Consider the following 16,334-nt stretch of genomic DNA (forward strand, 5'->3'; position numbering starts at 1 on the left):
TTAATTAAGCTAACTTGATTTGGTTCTTGAAGCCAAATAGTACCAAATAATAACTATGTGTAGTATTTGGTGGCCTCTTCATGAAGTTAGAGAACTTCAACTAAAAAGCCAGCTACTAGGTTCTAATCACTTCCAGCCTATTCTAAAGGCACTAGTTTAAAACCTCAGAACCTGACACAAGTCTATGCTCTAAAACTCCAGCCCCTGGGATCTTTCAAGCTAACAACTTGAATTATAGTAAATCATTAAATATTCACTCTGTGGACTTAGTTTATTCTTTTAAGAAGAAGATCTCTGAATCACAATGAATAAACAAAATGTTATCATAACTTAACTTTCCTTTGAAAAAGAGGCAAATCACTGGAAGAACTGTTAAGAAAAATGCTTTATCTTTCCACACAGCTATCTTTCTACAACATGGATGAAGAAAGCTGCTAGGGAAGAAAAATTCCCATATATATTTTCAATCAATAACCTCTGGTCCCTTAGAGAAAACTACCATTTACTGAGTGGCTATTATCTCCTAAGCATTATACTAGACATTTTACATAATTCACTTTATTCATTAAAACTACTGAAAGATATGAATAACTACTTTCATTTTACAGATGTTTTTAAATTGAAATTCAGAAGTTAAATGGCTTTCTCAACGGCAGTTACTAAAACACTAAAATAAAAATTCAAACTCCAAATCCATGCACAATGAAATTTCTCATAGCTACCATTTCTTGAACCCTTAAAAGAGATAAAAGAAAAAAACAGCATAACTGTAAAACAAAACCAAAAACTCAGAATACAATAACAGAAACAGCAACACAAAGCAGTACAGTAATAAAATATTCTATATCCTTGAAAATTAGTTCATAAAGAATTTATAATTATATGATTGTTAATACTCAGAGAAAAAAACAGAATATAAGTTTAACCTACCATATATACAAATATGTATAATATAATCTAGGTATCTCAGAAAAAGACTTTATTAAAAGGCAAAAGTGCCCAAATAGGGAATCGTTTTCAGTAAATTATTGAAAATCTCAAGCAAAAATCAGAAACGCAGGATTATGTGAGGTAAAAAAGTCAACTGGAAAACTACCTGCCCTTCCTATCACAGAGGACTACTTCCCCTAATACATAAAGGATGCCGACAAACCACTAAGAAAAAGACTGATATAAAAGAAAAACGCCGATAAGATGTAAACAGACAAAAAAGGAAATACAAATGGGTCTCAAGCACACATAAGAAAAGTGAAAATTAAGACTGCACTGTGATACTACTGTGTTTCATCCTCAGACTGGCAAAGATCAAGAAGTCCTGACAAAACAAAAACTCCTGACAATACGGTACTGGTAAGGGTATGGGGAAAGCTGCTACTCATACAACCTCTACAGAAGGCAATTTAGGAACAGCTATCAAAATTGTAAATACATATATACTTTGATCTACCAACTACATCAACAAGTTACCCTACAAAATCTCCCATGTAGATGAAACATCTTATGCACAAAAGTAATAATCCTCTTCCAATTAAAAAAAAATTAATAATCACTGCAGTAGTGTTTGTAATAGTAATATTTTGGAAACAACCTAAATGTCCACCAATAGGAACACTAGATACAATAAACTCATCCATACATAATGTATTACACATTCTCCCTCCAAAAGAAAAAGAAGAAATTCTTTATGTACTGTTATGGAATGATCCCATAGAGACAGTAAATGAAAAAAGCAAGGTACAGAATAATGAAGAGTACATTATCAGCTGTGTAAAAGGTGAGAAAAGTATCCATACACATTGTTTGCACCACATGAAATCCTCAGAAGGATGCACTAGAAAACAGTAAAAAATGTTGACTCCAGGAAGGGGAACTGGTTGGCTGGGGATGGGGATAGAAGACAAACTTTATTTATATCTTTTTGAATTTTGAGTCAGTTAAACATTACTACCTATTCAAAAACTTAACTTTTTAGAAATACATATTTTAAAACAAAAAATAAACTGATACATACATCTGATACAATAATGTTTTCAAGAATGCATAAGGAATAGGAAAAGATCTAAAATAAGCTATTAAGTAGGAGAAAGGAACAAAGTTTATATAGAAAAGTCTTCATTTTGTTGAAAAATTTAAAAGGAAAAATAACTTTATATGCATAAAAATAATGATGATTGCCTCTTGGTGCTGGTATTATGGTCAATTTTTTCTTCTTTACACTCTTCTGTACTTTCCTAATTTTTCATAGTGAGCATATATGTGTTACTTTCAAAGTCGAGAGGAGAGGGCGACACAAAAAAACAGCTAAAATAATCCTTGTTTAATCTGTGAATAAATCATCCTTAATCACAGCATCACTGACCCTTACCTGACCATGACTGGTTGTTGGTTCTTCCTCCAACAAAAGTTTCTCTTTCAAGCTTTTAATTGGACTTTCTTGGAAATCCTTGGTTTTTGAATGCCAGACAGATGCCCTAGACTCCTGCCTCTCCTCTTTGTCTTCATCTCCCACATCTTCTGAGATGCCTTCATTTTTTTCACTAGCCTGATCTCCTTGGCCACATTCATTCTGGATCAGAGAAGGAGGTCTAGGTAACACTGGTTCCCCAAAACCTTTTTTTTTTAAGAGCTGCCTCTGAGTCATTTTCAGGCTCTTTTGATAAACCTCCAACTGGCAGAGAATGACCTTGGTATACTGGTTAGGGTCTACTCCATCAGGGCAGAATGGAATACCCCAGAAGTAGTGTACAGTGCCCCCAATGTCCTGGAGACCTTTGGCATCTGCTGGGGTAGGTAGACAGTGCCTAGATGTGTCCCCCCTGCCCTGGGCATCTTTGTGAAAAGCACAACCCCTCCCAGTACTTTCCTGTGGCTTCCCACACTGTGTGTGCTCAGCCAAGTGGCCAGTACATCTGTCAAAACATTTAACGTTCTCATTCTCAAACACTGGCTGGCTTGATTGGTCCCAGCTTCCTGAGCTGCCAGAGACCGGCTCCTCTTCAGTGTTTTCAGTGTGGTCCCAAGGCTCCTCTCTTTCCTCAGACTCGTTTCCCTGACTGATATGTGAGCCTTTAAACAGTGATGGAGGTACCAGCTGCCATATGCCTGTAGGTATTTGAGAAAAAGTAGGGCTAAGGACAAACCATTTTTTATTAAGAGGGTTTGGTAAGTTATCACTTATCAAGAATTACATAATGTGGGTAAAAAAGGCTCTTCTTTGGGTTTAACCAAAAGTTGGCTTCTCCTGGGAGATAAAAGTATGCTGGATATTAGTGAGATCTCAACTACTATCTGATTTAACCTCTTTAATACCACCAAAGGGATTCTGGACATTTCTGTATATCTACTCTCAGCATGATATCCCTCTGATATGGTTATGCTTGATGAGAAGAAGGAGCCAGAACAGGGAGACATGCCTTCAGTGGTCCCAGAGTCTGTGGTTTTCTGTTGGTGGGACTGTGAAGATGGTCCAGTGGCCAGAGGTCGAGATCTGGTAGCAGAAGCATCAGAAGGCCGGCAACTCTGAAACAAGTGATCCCACACCAGACCAGGTTTATTATTAAGATAGCGATACATGAAGGATCATAGGAAGTACAAAAAGAGGAGTCCACTGTCCCTAAGAGATTCTCCTCTCCAAAACGTAGATGCTCAATTCAAATAAATTCCACAATGTGTACTGCATGCCTACTATGTACGAGGCACTGTATTAGATCACTATACTAGACCTTTTTCTAATGTAGAAAGGTGAATGGCATAAAGGATGGCTCAGGATCTGCCACTGGCAAACAGCTTTCACATTTAAAATAACTTCAATTACACATATTCAAATCACAATTTAATATTATGTTTAAAATTTTAATACTGCTCATTCTGTCTCTTCATAACCCACCTCCAGTTCTCATTCCCTTTGTTCTCCCCACAATACAGGGGAAGTAAGCACCTTATCTTGCTCTCTTTTGGTTTCTTGGTACTCAGTAACTCTTTTCAGAAGCTGCCAAATACTATGGTTCTCTTAAGACATGGACTGAAAATTTGTGAGGTAGAAAACTCTCCCATATAGAATTAACAAAACACTAAATTGAGTTCACAATTCGACACAGATTTCAAAAATGATAATGGGAAATATCTGTTAATTGAAAACCCTATGAACTACTTACTACAGATAGTTCCTAATTAGCCATGACACTGCAGAAATAAAATGTTACTGATCAATCCTCACAAACTTTTTCAACATAGCATATTTACATTCAGGCTCTCCGCAATGGCTTTCCTCAAGAGCTCCTCTTCTTCCGCCTCCTGGCTGTTCACCTCCCTAGCTTCCTGTTCACTCATTTCGAGAGCCAGAGCAAACTGTTCTTCTTCTGTCATTTCTGTAAGAAGACAGGGAAAAGGGAGAGAGTGACACCATAGACATTAAATAAGTGTGTATACAAGAAACAGAATTATTAAACTTTTTAAGTGAAGACACTAAAGACCACTTAGTACAATTTTGTGAGTAAGGAAAGCTCCAAAAGGTAAGGTACCAGTAAAGATCAGTAGCAGTAGCTGTAAGAGTCCAGGATTAACGAAACTGTGAGCTCCTATGAAGGCAAAGTTTCTGCCTACTTTTCTTCACTGTTGTATCTTCAGCACAAGAGAAGAGTACCTGGCTCTTGACAGGTACTATCTGGTGAATGAATAAGAGGACCTAACTCTCAATCCAGGTTTTTTCAATACCTATCACTTCATACTGATACATATTTGCTTTATGCTTAACATCAAGCCAGAGTAATTTTACTTTTCAGAATTTTCTGATTTATCCAGTAGAAAAGAACATCTCTAAAGACCAGAGTGTCATCCCCAAACACCATTTCCCATTAAAAGCAACTGGGGTACCCTGGAGAGGAACAGTTGACTGCAAGTCTGGAGAATGAAACATATTAATAGAAGACAAATTAGAATATCTGTCAAAGCTATGAGCAAAGAATCTACCAGATACTACTAGGGTCATATCAAAAGAACTTAAGACTCAACTTTAAAAGGTTCTCAATGGCCAAAAATGAGACCACTGAACATCAACAAGGATAATGAATACAATGAATTAAAACATACTAAATAAGTTTAACTAGAGAAGGGAATGGCAACCCACTCCAGTATTCTTTCCTGGAGAATTCCATGGACAGATGAGCCTGGCAGGCTACAGTCTATGGGGTCACAAAGAGTTGGACACAACTGAGTGACTAACACACAAATAAGTTTAAATCTATAAATTCATAATAGTACCTAAAAAAAAAACCTAATTGGTCACTGTTGAAGAATGTGTTAACAATATATTATTCAATCAATAATGAATCAATTATTTTGAAAACTGGAAAAAAAAAAAGGATAGAGAATCAAGCTTTTGTCCTATTCTTCTAGTATAAGCTATACTACCAGATAACCAAATAGATGAAAAGAAGCTTCTCTTTAAAGAGTTATAAGATGGTGTGGAGAAAAGGGAACCCTCTTGCACTGTTGATGGGAATGTAAACTGATAGAGCCACTATGGAGAACAGCATGGAGATTCCCTAACAAAATAGGAATAAAACTACCATATGACCTAGCAATCCCACAACTGGGCATATACCCTTAGAAAAATCATTCTAAAAGGCACATGTACCCCAATGTTCATTGCAGCACTATTTACCAGGACATGAAAGCAACCTAGATGTCCATCGACAGATGAATGGATAAAGTTGTGGTATATATATGTGTGTGTGGTGTATATTTATATACAATGGGCTTCCCTTGTGGCTCAGCTGGTAAAGAATCTGCCGGCAATGTGGGAGACATGGGTTTGATCCCTGGATTGGGAAGATCCCCTGGAGAAGGAAACAGTTAACCACTCATTTTCTCGCCTGGAGAATTCCAAGGACTGTATAGTCCATGGGGTCACAAAGAGTTGGACACAACTGAGTGATTTTCACTTTCACCTACATATAATTGAGTATTATTCAGCCATAAAAAGGAACAAATTTGAGTCAGTTGTAGTGAGGTGGATGAACCTAGAGCCTGTTATGCAGAATGAAGCATGTCAGAAAAATAAAAACAAATATTGCATATTAACACATATATATGGAATCTAGAAAAATGGTACTGATTGACCTATTTGTAGAGCAGCAATAGAGATGCAGACATAGAGAAAAGACTTGTTAGACACAGTGAGGAAAGGAGAGGGTAGAACAAATTGAGAGAGTAGCATTGAAACATATATATTACCATATGTAAAGCAGATAACCACTGGGAATATGCTGTATGATGCAAGGAGCTCAACCCAGAGCTCTGTGACAACCTAAAGAGGTGGAATGGAGAGGGGACGGGGGAGGGAGGGAGATGGGAGAGAGGTTCCAAAGGGAGGGGACATATGCATACCTGTGGCTAATTCATGCTGATGTATGGCAAAACCAACACAACATTGTAGAGCAATTATCCTCCAATTAAAAATAAATAAATTTAAAAAGCAATACTTCTAAAGAGAATTATTCTAGCTAATAAATATAAAAAAGAGTATTGCCATTTTGTATAATGCTTATGGACAAGATTCTGGCAGTGACTAACTACACATATGACCCAGCAATCCAAATTCGAGCAATGTACTCTAATGATATATTTTCAATTTTTTTAAAAAATCAATATGCACAAGACAGCATATTTAAAAAACAAAGACATCACTTTGCTGACAAAGGTCTGTATAGTCAAAGCTATGGTTTTCCAGTAGTGAGAGGGTAACAGGCAGGAAGGCCAGGGGTCTCCAAAAGGAGGAAATAGGCTGCAAGTCTTAGACATTTTTTTCTCTCTCTTTTAAGCAGCAGGAGAAAACAAACCACAAGTGTCAGATTTTTTTTCCCTTCTCTATACAAATTTAAAAGGTTTCCCTAAAATTCTGTGTTGCCATGACAACACCTAGTTCCACCTGAACTTAACTTTTTTCAAACCTGGAGCTAACCAATGCATTCTTCTTATGGAAACAGTTTTCTTAAGCTATGTTAAAGAACTATATATTTACACTAGAGTCTGTCTCTCTTCAAGTCTGTTCTTAAGACTTAGATAAGGGCTCAACAAACCTGTATGCTTTACTCATATACTATTCTCCTTATCTATGTTAATGAAACTATGTATTTATTTGGAAACCTGCCTTTCTTCAAGATTCATGTCAATCGTTTTATGGCCCAGGATGACTCACCTGGTGCCAATGTTATATCAAAACGCATGCTGTGGGTGAAGGGCCTGGTGCCACTCTGAGACATCTCCTTTCTCTAATTAACAGCTTGCTGATAGGTATATAACATACTGCTAAAGGCTAGCAGGGGGGCACTCTTTCTGCCCTCTTCTGATGTCTATGTCAGAAGCTTTGTCCATCTCTTTCATACTTTAATAAAACTTAATCATGCAAAAGTTCTGAGCAATCAAGCTTCATCACTGGCCCCGGATTGAATCCCTCTCCTCTGCAGGTAAAGAATCCCGGTGTCTTTCACAGATCAGCAACAACCTTGCACCTTGGGGGCTCATCTGGAACCTGAAACTGGGACCTCTCATGCCAGAGGCAAGAAACATAACCTGTAGACCAACCAGCCTGCTTCAGCAGTCATGTACAGATGTGAGAGTTGGAGCACTGAAGAACTGACACTTTCGAATTGCGGTGCTGGAGAAGACTCTTGAGAGTACCTTGAACTGCAAAGAGGCCAAATCAGTCAATCCTAAAGGAAATCAACCCTGAATATTCATGGAAGGACTGATACTAAAGCTGAAACTCCAATACTTTGGCCACCTGATGTGAAGAGCTGACTTACTGGAAAAGACTTTGATGCTGGGAAAGACTGAAGGCAAAAGCAGAAGAGGGTGACAGAGGATGAGACAGTTGGATAGCATCACCAGTTCAATGGACATGAATTTGAGCAAACTCCAGGAGACAGTGGAGGACAGAGGAGCCTGGCATGCTGTAGTCTATAGGACTGCAAATAGTTGGACACAACTTAGTGACTGAACAATGACAACAAAACCAAATATGTACTACATTTTTCACTGCAGCGTTGTTTGAATTTGCAAAACACTGTAATCCACGTAATGACCATCATAGGACACTGCTTGAATAGATTTTGGTACTCATACATAAAACTATAAAGAAGAATAAGGAAGGTATCTATGCTCTAGGAATAGAATTATTTTAAAGATACACTATTAAGTTTTTTAAAAAAAAAGAAGCAAAACACAAAAGATTATATAGTATGCTAATTTATGTGAAGAGTGACACAAGAAAGATGAATTAGAAGCTAATCCAAATGGTTATATACAGGTAGCTAGGTACAAAGTGGAAGGGATAAGGGAGCGAGTGACATTTCTTTGACTATGATATATGACTATGATATACCTTTTGGTATATCTTTGACTTAATCAGGTAAATGTTAAACCTGTTTTTAAAAAGTAAAATAAAATCAGTAAGGATGAGGGATCCCTAAGATTAAATCCCAACATAAAAAAAGTACCCAAATAAATTTAAAGTGATCTTAATGAGAATGAAAACAGATCAGAACTAACCAGTGAATGAATGTCAGATGGCCTTAGATTTTCTTTATAGAGAGGTTTTTAACTATGAATTCAAATTCTTTAACAGATATAAGGCTATTCAGATGTTCTCTTTCTTCTGTATCAGTTTTCATAAATTATGTTTTTCAGTGATGTTTTTAATTTGTTTCAATTAAGCCAGTGTTTCTCAGTCCTTTTTTCATTACTATTCTCTGAAGAATCCTTTCTAGACTTTTTTTCCTAGTCAAAATCTGTGGAAGTACCTAATGTAATGTTTACAGGGATATTAATAGCTTTACATGATCATATAAAAAGAAAAATTTAAAATCAGAGATCCAAGCTTTCCTCTTTAATAAGCTAAATGATGAAGAGCAAAATTAACCCAAAGTAAGAAGAAAGTAATATAAAAAGCAGATATCAATGAAATAGAAGATGGTGTACAACACAAAAAATAAAAATTAATACCAAAACCTGGTTCCATGAAAAGGTCAATAAAATTTATAAATCTCTGATTAGACTGATCAAGAAGAAAAAGAAAACATGTAAGTTAACAATACAGGAATAAGAAGGAATCACTACAGATTCTACAGTCATAAAAAGAATAACAGAATACCATGGGCAACTTTATGCCAACAAATTTGACAAACAAACATGCATTGTCAACCGGCATGATATCATCCCCAAGTGGACAAAAATTGGTTCTCGGAAGTCGAAGAAATCTTGCTCTTTTTATATATAAAACACAGGTGTATAAGTCGGTACATAAATAGGATATATAGCATTATCTATGGCATTAAAATTTCATGGGGAGAGTGGGGGCTAGGGAAAAAAAAGCCTAAAAAGGATCCTTCAGGGAACAGTAATGAAAAAATGACTGAGAAACACTGACTTAACTGAAACAAACAAATTTTAAAAACCCACTGAAAAACATAAATTATGAAAACTGACACAGAAGAAAAAGAGTATCTGAACAGCCTTATACCTATTAAAGAATATGAATCTGTAATTAAAAACCTCGCCATAAAGAAAATCCAAAGCTATCTGACATTCACCACTGGTCAATTCTAACAAAAACTAAGAAAAAAATAATAGCAATATAATTCAGAAAATAAGATATCAAGTTCCCCCAAACTGATTCAACACAATCCCAACGAAAATCCAAACAAGCTCATTAAACATAATGTAATAGAAAATTCAGAAATAGATGCACAAATTTTTTTCAATTGATTTCCACCAACAAACCTTTTCAACAAATGGTACCAGAACAACAGGATATCCATAAGGAAAAAAAATGAAACTTTAACCCTTATCTCACACTATATATAAAAATTAACTCAAAATGGAATATATATCTAGATGTAAAAGCTAAAACTATAAAAATCCTAGAAGAAAACACAGGTGAAAATCTTTGTAACCAAGGGGTAGTCAAATTTTGCTTAGACATGATACAGAAAGAAAAAAGTAAATATAAAACTTCTCTTTGTTACAAAAATAAAAAGTAAAAAAAATATATTTTTTAATTAAAAAAAATTTTAAGTAAAAAAGAAAGAAAAGAAAAAGGTAAGTCACAAAATGGGAGAACATATTCACAATATATATAATCTGACAAAAGACTTGTATCCAAAGTATATGAAATACCTATACTTCATAGTAAGAAAACAAGCCATCTAATTTTATCAATAATGAACAACAGATCTGAACAAATCCTTCACAAAAGAAATAATCATTAAGCATAAGAAAAGATCATTAATCATGAGGAAAATGCAAGTTAAAATGAGCTACCACTATATATCAATAGAATGGATAAAATGGAAAAGACTGACATTCTTACAACATGATTATTCATTCATAATGAAGTCACTAAGTCATCAAGAAAATGTTGATGTTGATTATATCTTTTGTGTTCAATTTAAGAGAACCAAAACCATGTAATAATGCAAAATGAGTTCTTTGTAATATTCAGTCTTTTAAAATATCTTGTATTCCCTAATTAAGAGTCCCTTGGACAGCAAGGAGACCAAACCAGTTAATCTTAAAGGAAATCAACCCTGAGTACTCATTAGAAGGACTAATGGTGAAGTTGAAGCTCCAGTATTTTGGTCACCTGATGCAAGTAGTCGACTCATTGGAAAAGTCCCTGATGCTGGGAAAGACAGAGGGCAGAAGAAGAGGGAGTCAGATGATGAGATGGCTGGATGGCATCACCGATACAATGGACATGAACTTGGGCAAACTTCAGGAGATGGTGAGGGACAGGGAAGCATGGTGTGCTGCAGTCTGACTGAGTGACTGAACAACATATTTCCTAAAGATTCTGGAGAGATGCAGGCTTTGCTACTACGTTAACATGAAAACAAGAACTTAGTAAGGATTCTGTTTTCAACTACATAGACATGAAGCTCCACAGCCAGAATGAGGAAGGAAACTAAAGTCCCTCAGTCATGTCTGACTCTTTGCGACCCCAAGAATTATATGTATCCTGCCAGGCTCCTCTGTCCATGGAATTCTCCAGGCAATTCTATTGGAGTGGGTTGCCATTCTCTTCTCCAGGGGATCTTCCCAACCCTGGGATTGAACCCAGGTATCCCACGTTGCAGGCACATTCCTTACCACCTGAACCACCAGGGAAGCCTCCACAGCCAGACTACCTGGGTTTAATTCTTGATTGCATGCCTTTTCAGTTGTAAAATTTTGAGCAGGTTATTTATCCTCTAAACCTGGATACTGGTGCTGGTCTCTGATAACCTCCCTCCCTCTTTTTTCTTTGTCTTTTAATCTGCATGACCATGTATCTAAAGTAAATATAAACATACTCTTAACATTAGAATTCTCGTATAAATACTATGATTTAATAATATTTGTTTTACTTCACACACAAGAAAAACAGAGGTAATAGTATTTAAGTCTGTTACGAGGGTTAAACAATACATGAAAAATATTTAGAATAGTACCTGGCACGTAACAAGTGTCTAATAGCTGTTTATCATTACTATCAATGAACAAATTATTTACTGTCATTATATATTATTTAAAGAAATCCAAAACTTCAGATTATTATCTTTCACTAACAATAACACCTGCCTTCCCAGGTGGCTCAGTGGTAAAGAATCCTCCTGCCAATGCAGGAGATGCAGGTTTGATTCCTGGGTCAGGAAGATCCCCTAGAGAAGGAAATAGCAACCCACTTCACAATTCTTGCCTGGAAAATCCCAAGGACACAGGAGCCTGTCGGGCTACAGTCCACGGGGTCACAAAAGAGTCAGATACAACTTAGCAACTAAACAACATACAAGCACATAATCTGACAAAGCCACCACTACAGATTTACTTTGACCACAATCAGAATTCAAAGGACACTCCTATTCACTAGTTACTGACTCTTATTTTTTATATAACCATGATCTGAGACTAAAGTCTAATAAACATCACTAATGACCAGGACATATTTTACTTAACCTCTCTACAATATAAGAACCCAACCATTAGAAGAAAGGGAGAAATAAACTGGAATTCCAGCCAGGAGGAAATGTCAGCAAGTGTCAACATTAGAATCTCTAACTGAATTGGCTCAACTAGCTTATCAAATGATTCTGATTATGCTCTTCAAAATTTATGATGATTACCATCTCCCAACATTCAGATTGGCCCACTGAGATGTGTAAACAGGCTGTTAACAATCCAAACAATCCAGAACACAAAAATAGATATAACCTGTATAATTTGTGGTTATTTAAAAAGGTTGAGGGGCTTCCCGGTGGTCCAATGGTTGAGAATCCACCTTCCTATGCCCGAAATGGGGGTTTGATCCCTGGTTGGGGAACTAAGATCCCACATGCCACAGGGCAACAACTCCGTGTGCTGCAACCACTGAGCCTGCGTGCTCTAGAGTCTGTACAACAAAATTTAAGAAGATTGCACACTGCAATGAAGACCCAGCATGGCCTAAATAAATAAGTAAACCAAGAGAACAGAACAAATGTTCTGACAGGGCACATTTCATGCAACAACAAAAGATTATCTTCCTGCCCAAATCTTTTCCAAAGAACTTTTTTTTTTTGCAAAATAGACATAGCTCTGCAACTGCAATAAACTTATACACATTGCCAGTTATAATTTAAGTTTATAAAACACTTTTGAAGGCGTCAAGGCACTGTGTAGGTACCCGTATAGATGTGCATTCTCAAAGTGATACCACTTCTGGGAGTTTATCCTGAACAATCACTGAAAAGAAAAAAATGTGTTATACCCAAAAGTATGTTCATTACACTATAACCTGGGCTTCCCTGGAGGCTCAATGGTAAAAGAATTTGCCTACAATGCAGGAGACCCGGCTTCAATCCCTGGGTCGGGAAGATCCCGTGGAGAAGTAAATAGCAACCCACTCCAGTATTCTTGCCTAGAGAATCCCATGGACAGAGGAGCACGGCAGGCTACAGTCCACGGGGTCACAAAGAGTTGGACATGACTGAGCGGCTAACACAAACACACACATACTATAACCTACAAGGTGACTGACTTAAGTTTCCTAAAAATAAAGCCACTGTTAAGTTATATAAGGCATGTTAACTCAAGAGACTCATGTTATCAAAATACTAATCATGAAGATATATTAAAATGATAAAAGTCTATAAAAGCCATATGAAAATATAATGGAAATTATAGAACCAATTTCTGATTCCACATATAAGAAACCCGGAAGTAAGTCACTGCTTTGTTCTGAAGAATAAAAAGCTATTAATAAAGCAACTGAAAAAATCAACAACTCCCTGGATCTGTGAGAAAAGAGAGCACAGGGCAAACTGTTGCCCCAAGATGGAGAGACAAACAAGGGAATACAGGGAGTCATGGCTTATCAGAGCAGAGATTCAAGAGTAAAAACTAACACAGAAATCAGTGCCAAGAAAACCTGAATTGTAAGGGACAAATTGCTGGAGGCTTGGTGTGGACAAGTCTGGGAGTTAAAAATTCCACGGAAACTCAGTCGAAGGGGGCCCACAGACTTGTAAGTTTTATTTCCAAGATTTTAACCAGGTTCTCACAATAAATGTAGGAGAAACTTCCTCTTAAATGTCCCAAAGAGGGTAGAGGAGAGGAGCTATTTTGAAATATGTCAGAGCACTCTGTTCTTTCCAGCAAGGCTTGCCGTAGCAGAAACTAAGTAATCAGTCTAGACTAACAGTATAACTGACCTGTGAGAAGGGACATACCAAACTCCAACCTACTCTAGCCATCCTCTCCCACCTAAAGAGGGAGTAAAAAATTAGAAACACTTGTGAAGTCCACAGACTGAAATAGTGAGACTTAATTAGGGAACTTCCCTGGTGGCTCAGATGGTAAGGAATCTGCCTCCAAGGCAGGAGACCCAGGATCGATCCCTGCATCAGGAAGATCCCCTGGAGAAGGATATGGCAACCCACTCCAGTATTCTTGCCTGGAAAATCCCAGGGACGGAGGAACCTGGTGGGCTGCCATCTATGGGGTTGCACAGAGTCGACACGACTGAAGCGACTTAGCAGCAGCAGCAGCAGCAACACCACATTACTAAAGGCCTATTTAGAGTAGTTTCTTTTACCTGGTACATCGTGTCCAGCTATCAAGAAAAAATTACAAGTCACACTAAAAGGCAAAAACTACAATTTGAAAAGATAGACTATACATCAGAACCAGACATGGTGCTAATGCTGGAATTATCAGGCTAGAAATTTAAAACAATTATGATTAATATAAGGGCTTTAAAGGATTAATTAGAGCACAAACAAGGACAGATGGGAAATGCAAATAGAGAGATGGAAATCCTAAGAAAGAAACAAAAAGAAATACTAAAGTTTAAAAATACTGCAACAGAAATGAAGAATGCTTTGGATGGGTTTATCAGTAGACTGGACACACCCTTAAAAAAGAATCTGAGCTTGAAGACATGTTAATTGAAACCACCAAAACTAAAACATAAAGAGAACAAAGACTGAAAAGGATAAGACAATATTCAAGGACTGTGGAACAACTACAAAAAGAGTAATAAAAACATAACGCAACTGCCAAAAGGATGAGAAAAATAGAAGCGAAAGAATTATGTGAAATAATAATGACTCAGAATTTCCCTAAATTAAGGTCAAATACTAAATCACAGATCCAGAAAGCTTAAGGAACACTAAACAGGGAGATCCCACAAGATGGCAGAGTAAAATAAGGAGGCCACCTTCCTCCCCACAAATATATCAAAAACATATCTGCGTATGGAACAACTCCTACAGAACACCTTCTGAAAGCTGGCAAGACCCCAGACTTCCAAAGAGGCAAACCAATCTCCACAGAATGAGGTAGGGGAAAAGTTGTAAGAGAAAAGAGACAAAGGATTTGGGATGGGGACCTACACCTTAGGGAGGGAGCCGTGAAGAAGAAAAAGTTTCTGCACACTTGGAAACCCCCTCACTGCAGGGCTGGGGAAGAGCTTTGGAACCACAGAGGGAGATGCAGCAACATGTGCTCAGAAGGCAAATGGAAAGAAATCACCACGAGATTGTTGCTGACCAGCACTTACCAGCCAAGATGCTGTTGGCACTCCCTGCTGCAGCCAGTATGGGCTGGATGCTGAGGGCTTTGGGGGTTGGACCTCAGGGAGAGGACTGGGGTTGACTGCTGTGAAGATACTCTGAAGTGGCTAGTACAACACAGCTGAGGGAGTCCAGGGAGTTGGGCTTGACAGAGAGACAGGAGACCATTGCTGTGGGGATCCTCAAAAACTGTGCACTCACTGACAACAGGACCCAGCCTTCAAGAGCGCCATACATGGGACAAGACCCAGCTGTGGATTGCGACTCCAGAGGCAGATACGCTGGCCAGCCACCACCAAAGCCGGCACAAGTGCCAGAAATGGCACTAGCCGCAAGTGCAATTTATGATCCCAGAAAGAGGCACTCAGGCCAACTGGCCACTGTCAAAGCCAAGGCAAGTGCAATAGGCAGGAAACAAACTGCCGCTGCGGTCCCAACCCCCAGGTAGCAGCTGCCACCAAGCTGTCAGCAGGCAGAGGTCACAGTCTACACCTTCCTGTGAACTTATGCGGCTTGGCTCTAACAAGGGACACATAACCAGGGAGCAACTACCCTAGGGGAGTGCATGAACCACCTCAGACTATAGCAACTTCTCACAGGCCTCTGCTGAAGCAGGTACTCCCCACACACCCCAATTGTGTCTGCCATACCCCTCCATCTCCCCAGCCCAACTGAGAGGTGAGCCATAAGCTGCTATTTTCACCCCCTCTTGTCTTGGCAGGGAACAGACACCAGAGGGTTGCCTACAAGAAGCTGTTACTGGTATTCGGTCGCTAAGTTGTGTCTGACTCTGCGACTGCATCGACTATAGCATGCCAGGTCCTTCTGTCCTCCACCATCTCCTGGAGTTTGCTCAGATCCACATCCACTGAGTCAGTGACACCATCCAACCATCTCATCCTCTGCCGCCCCTTCTCCTTTTGCCTTCAGTGTTTCCCAGCACCAAGGGCTTTTCCAATGGGTTGGTTCTTCTCATCAGGTGGCCAAAGTATTGAAGCTTCAACAGAGGTGGGAACAAAACCAAAGCTAAGCTCCAGGCACTACATGAACAAAGAGGAAGGGAAGGCGCTCTTGCAGCTACAGGTGCAGCAGATTAAATACCTGCTATCAGCCTGAGACTGTGGACTTTGGAGCAATTTTATGTCAATAAAATGGACAATCTGGAAGAAATGGACAAATTCTTAGAAAAATATAACCTTCTAAGACTGAACCAGGAAGAAACAGGAAATAAAAACAGACCAATCA

The 16,334-nt window shown here is 38.2% G+C and overlaps 1 protein-coding gene across 7 annotated transcripts in view; it reads right to left on the reverse strand.

The window, feature by feature from the left end:
- UIMC1 (ubiquitin interaction motif containing 1) overlaps positions 1–16,334 on the reverse strand; it is a 120,016-nt gene that overhangs the window by 56,178 nt on the left and 47,504 nt on the right. For 6 of the 7 annotated variants that reach the window (XM_061150991.1, XM_061150994.1, XM_061150993.1 and 3 more), the window contains exon 4: positions 4,243–4,367. In XM_061150991.1, the coding sequence (XP_061006974.1) occupies positions 4,243–4,367 (125 nt within the window). Of the gene's footprint in view, positions 1–2,365; positions 3,103–3,413; positions 3,520–4,242; positions 4,368–16,334 lie in introns of all 7 variants that reach the window. The other variant, XM_061150995.1, reaches the window with a different exon arrangement.

This window comes from Dama dama, chromosome 9 (assembly GCF_033118175.1).
Source record: "Dama dama isolate Ldn47 chromosome 9, ASM3311817v1, whole genome shotgun sequence".
Taxonomy (NCBI): domain Eukaryota; kingdom Metazoa; phylum Chordata; class Mammalia; order Artiodactyla; family Cervidae; genus Dama; species Dama dama.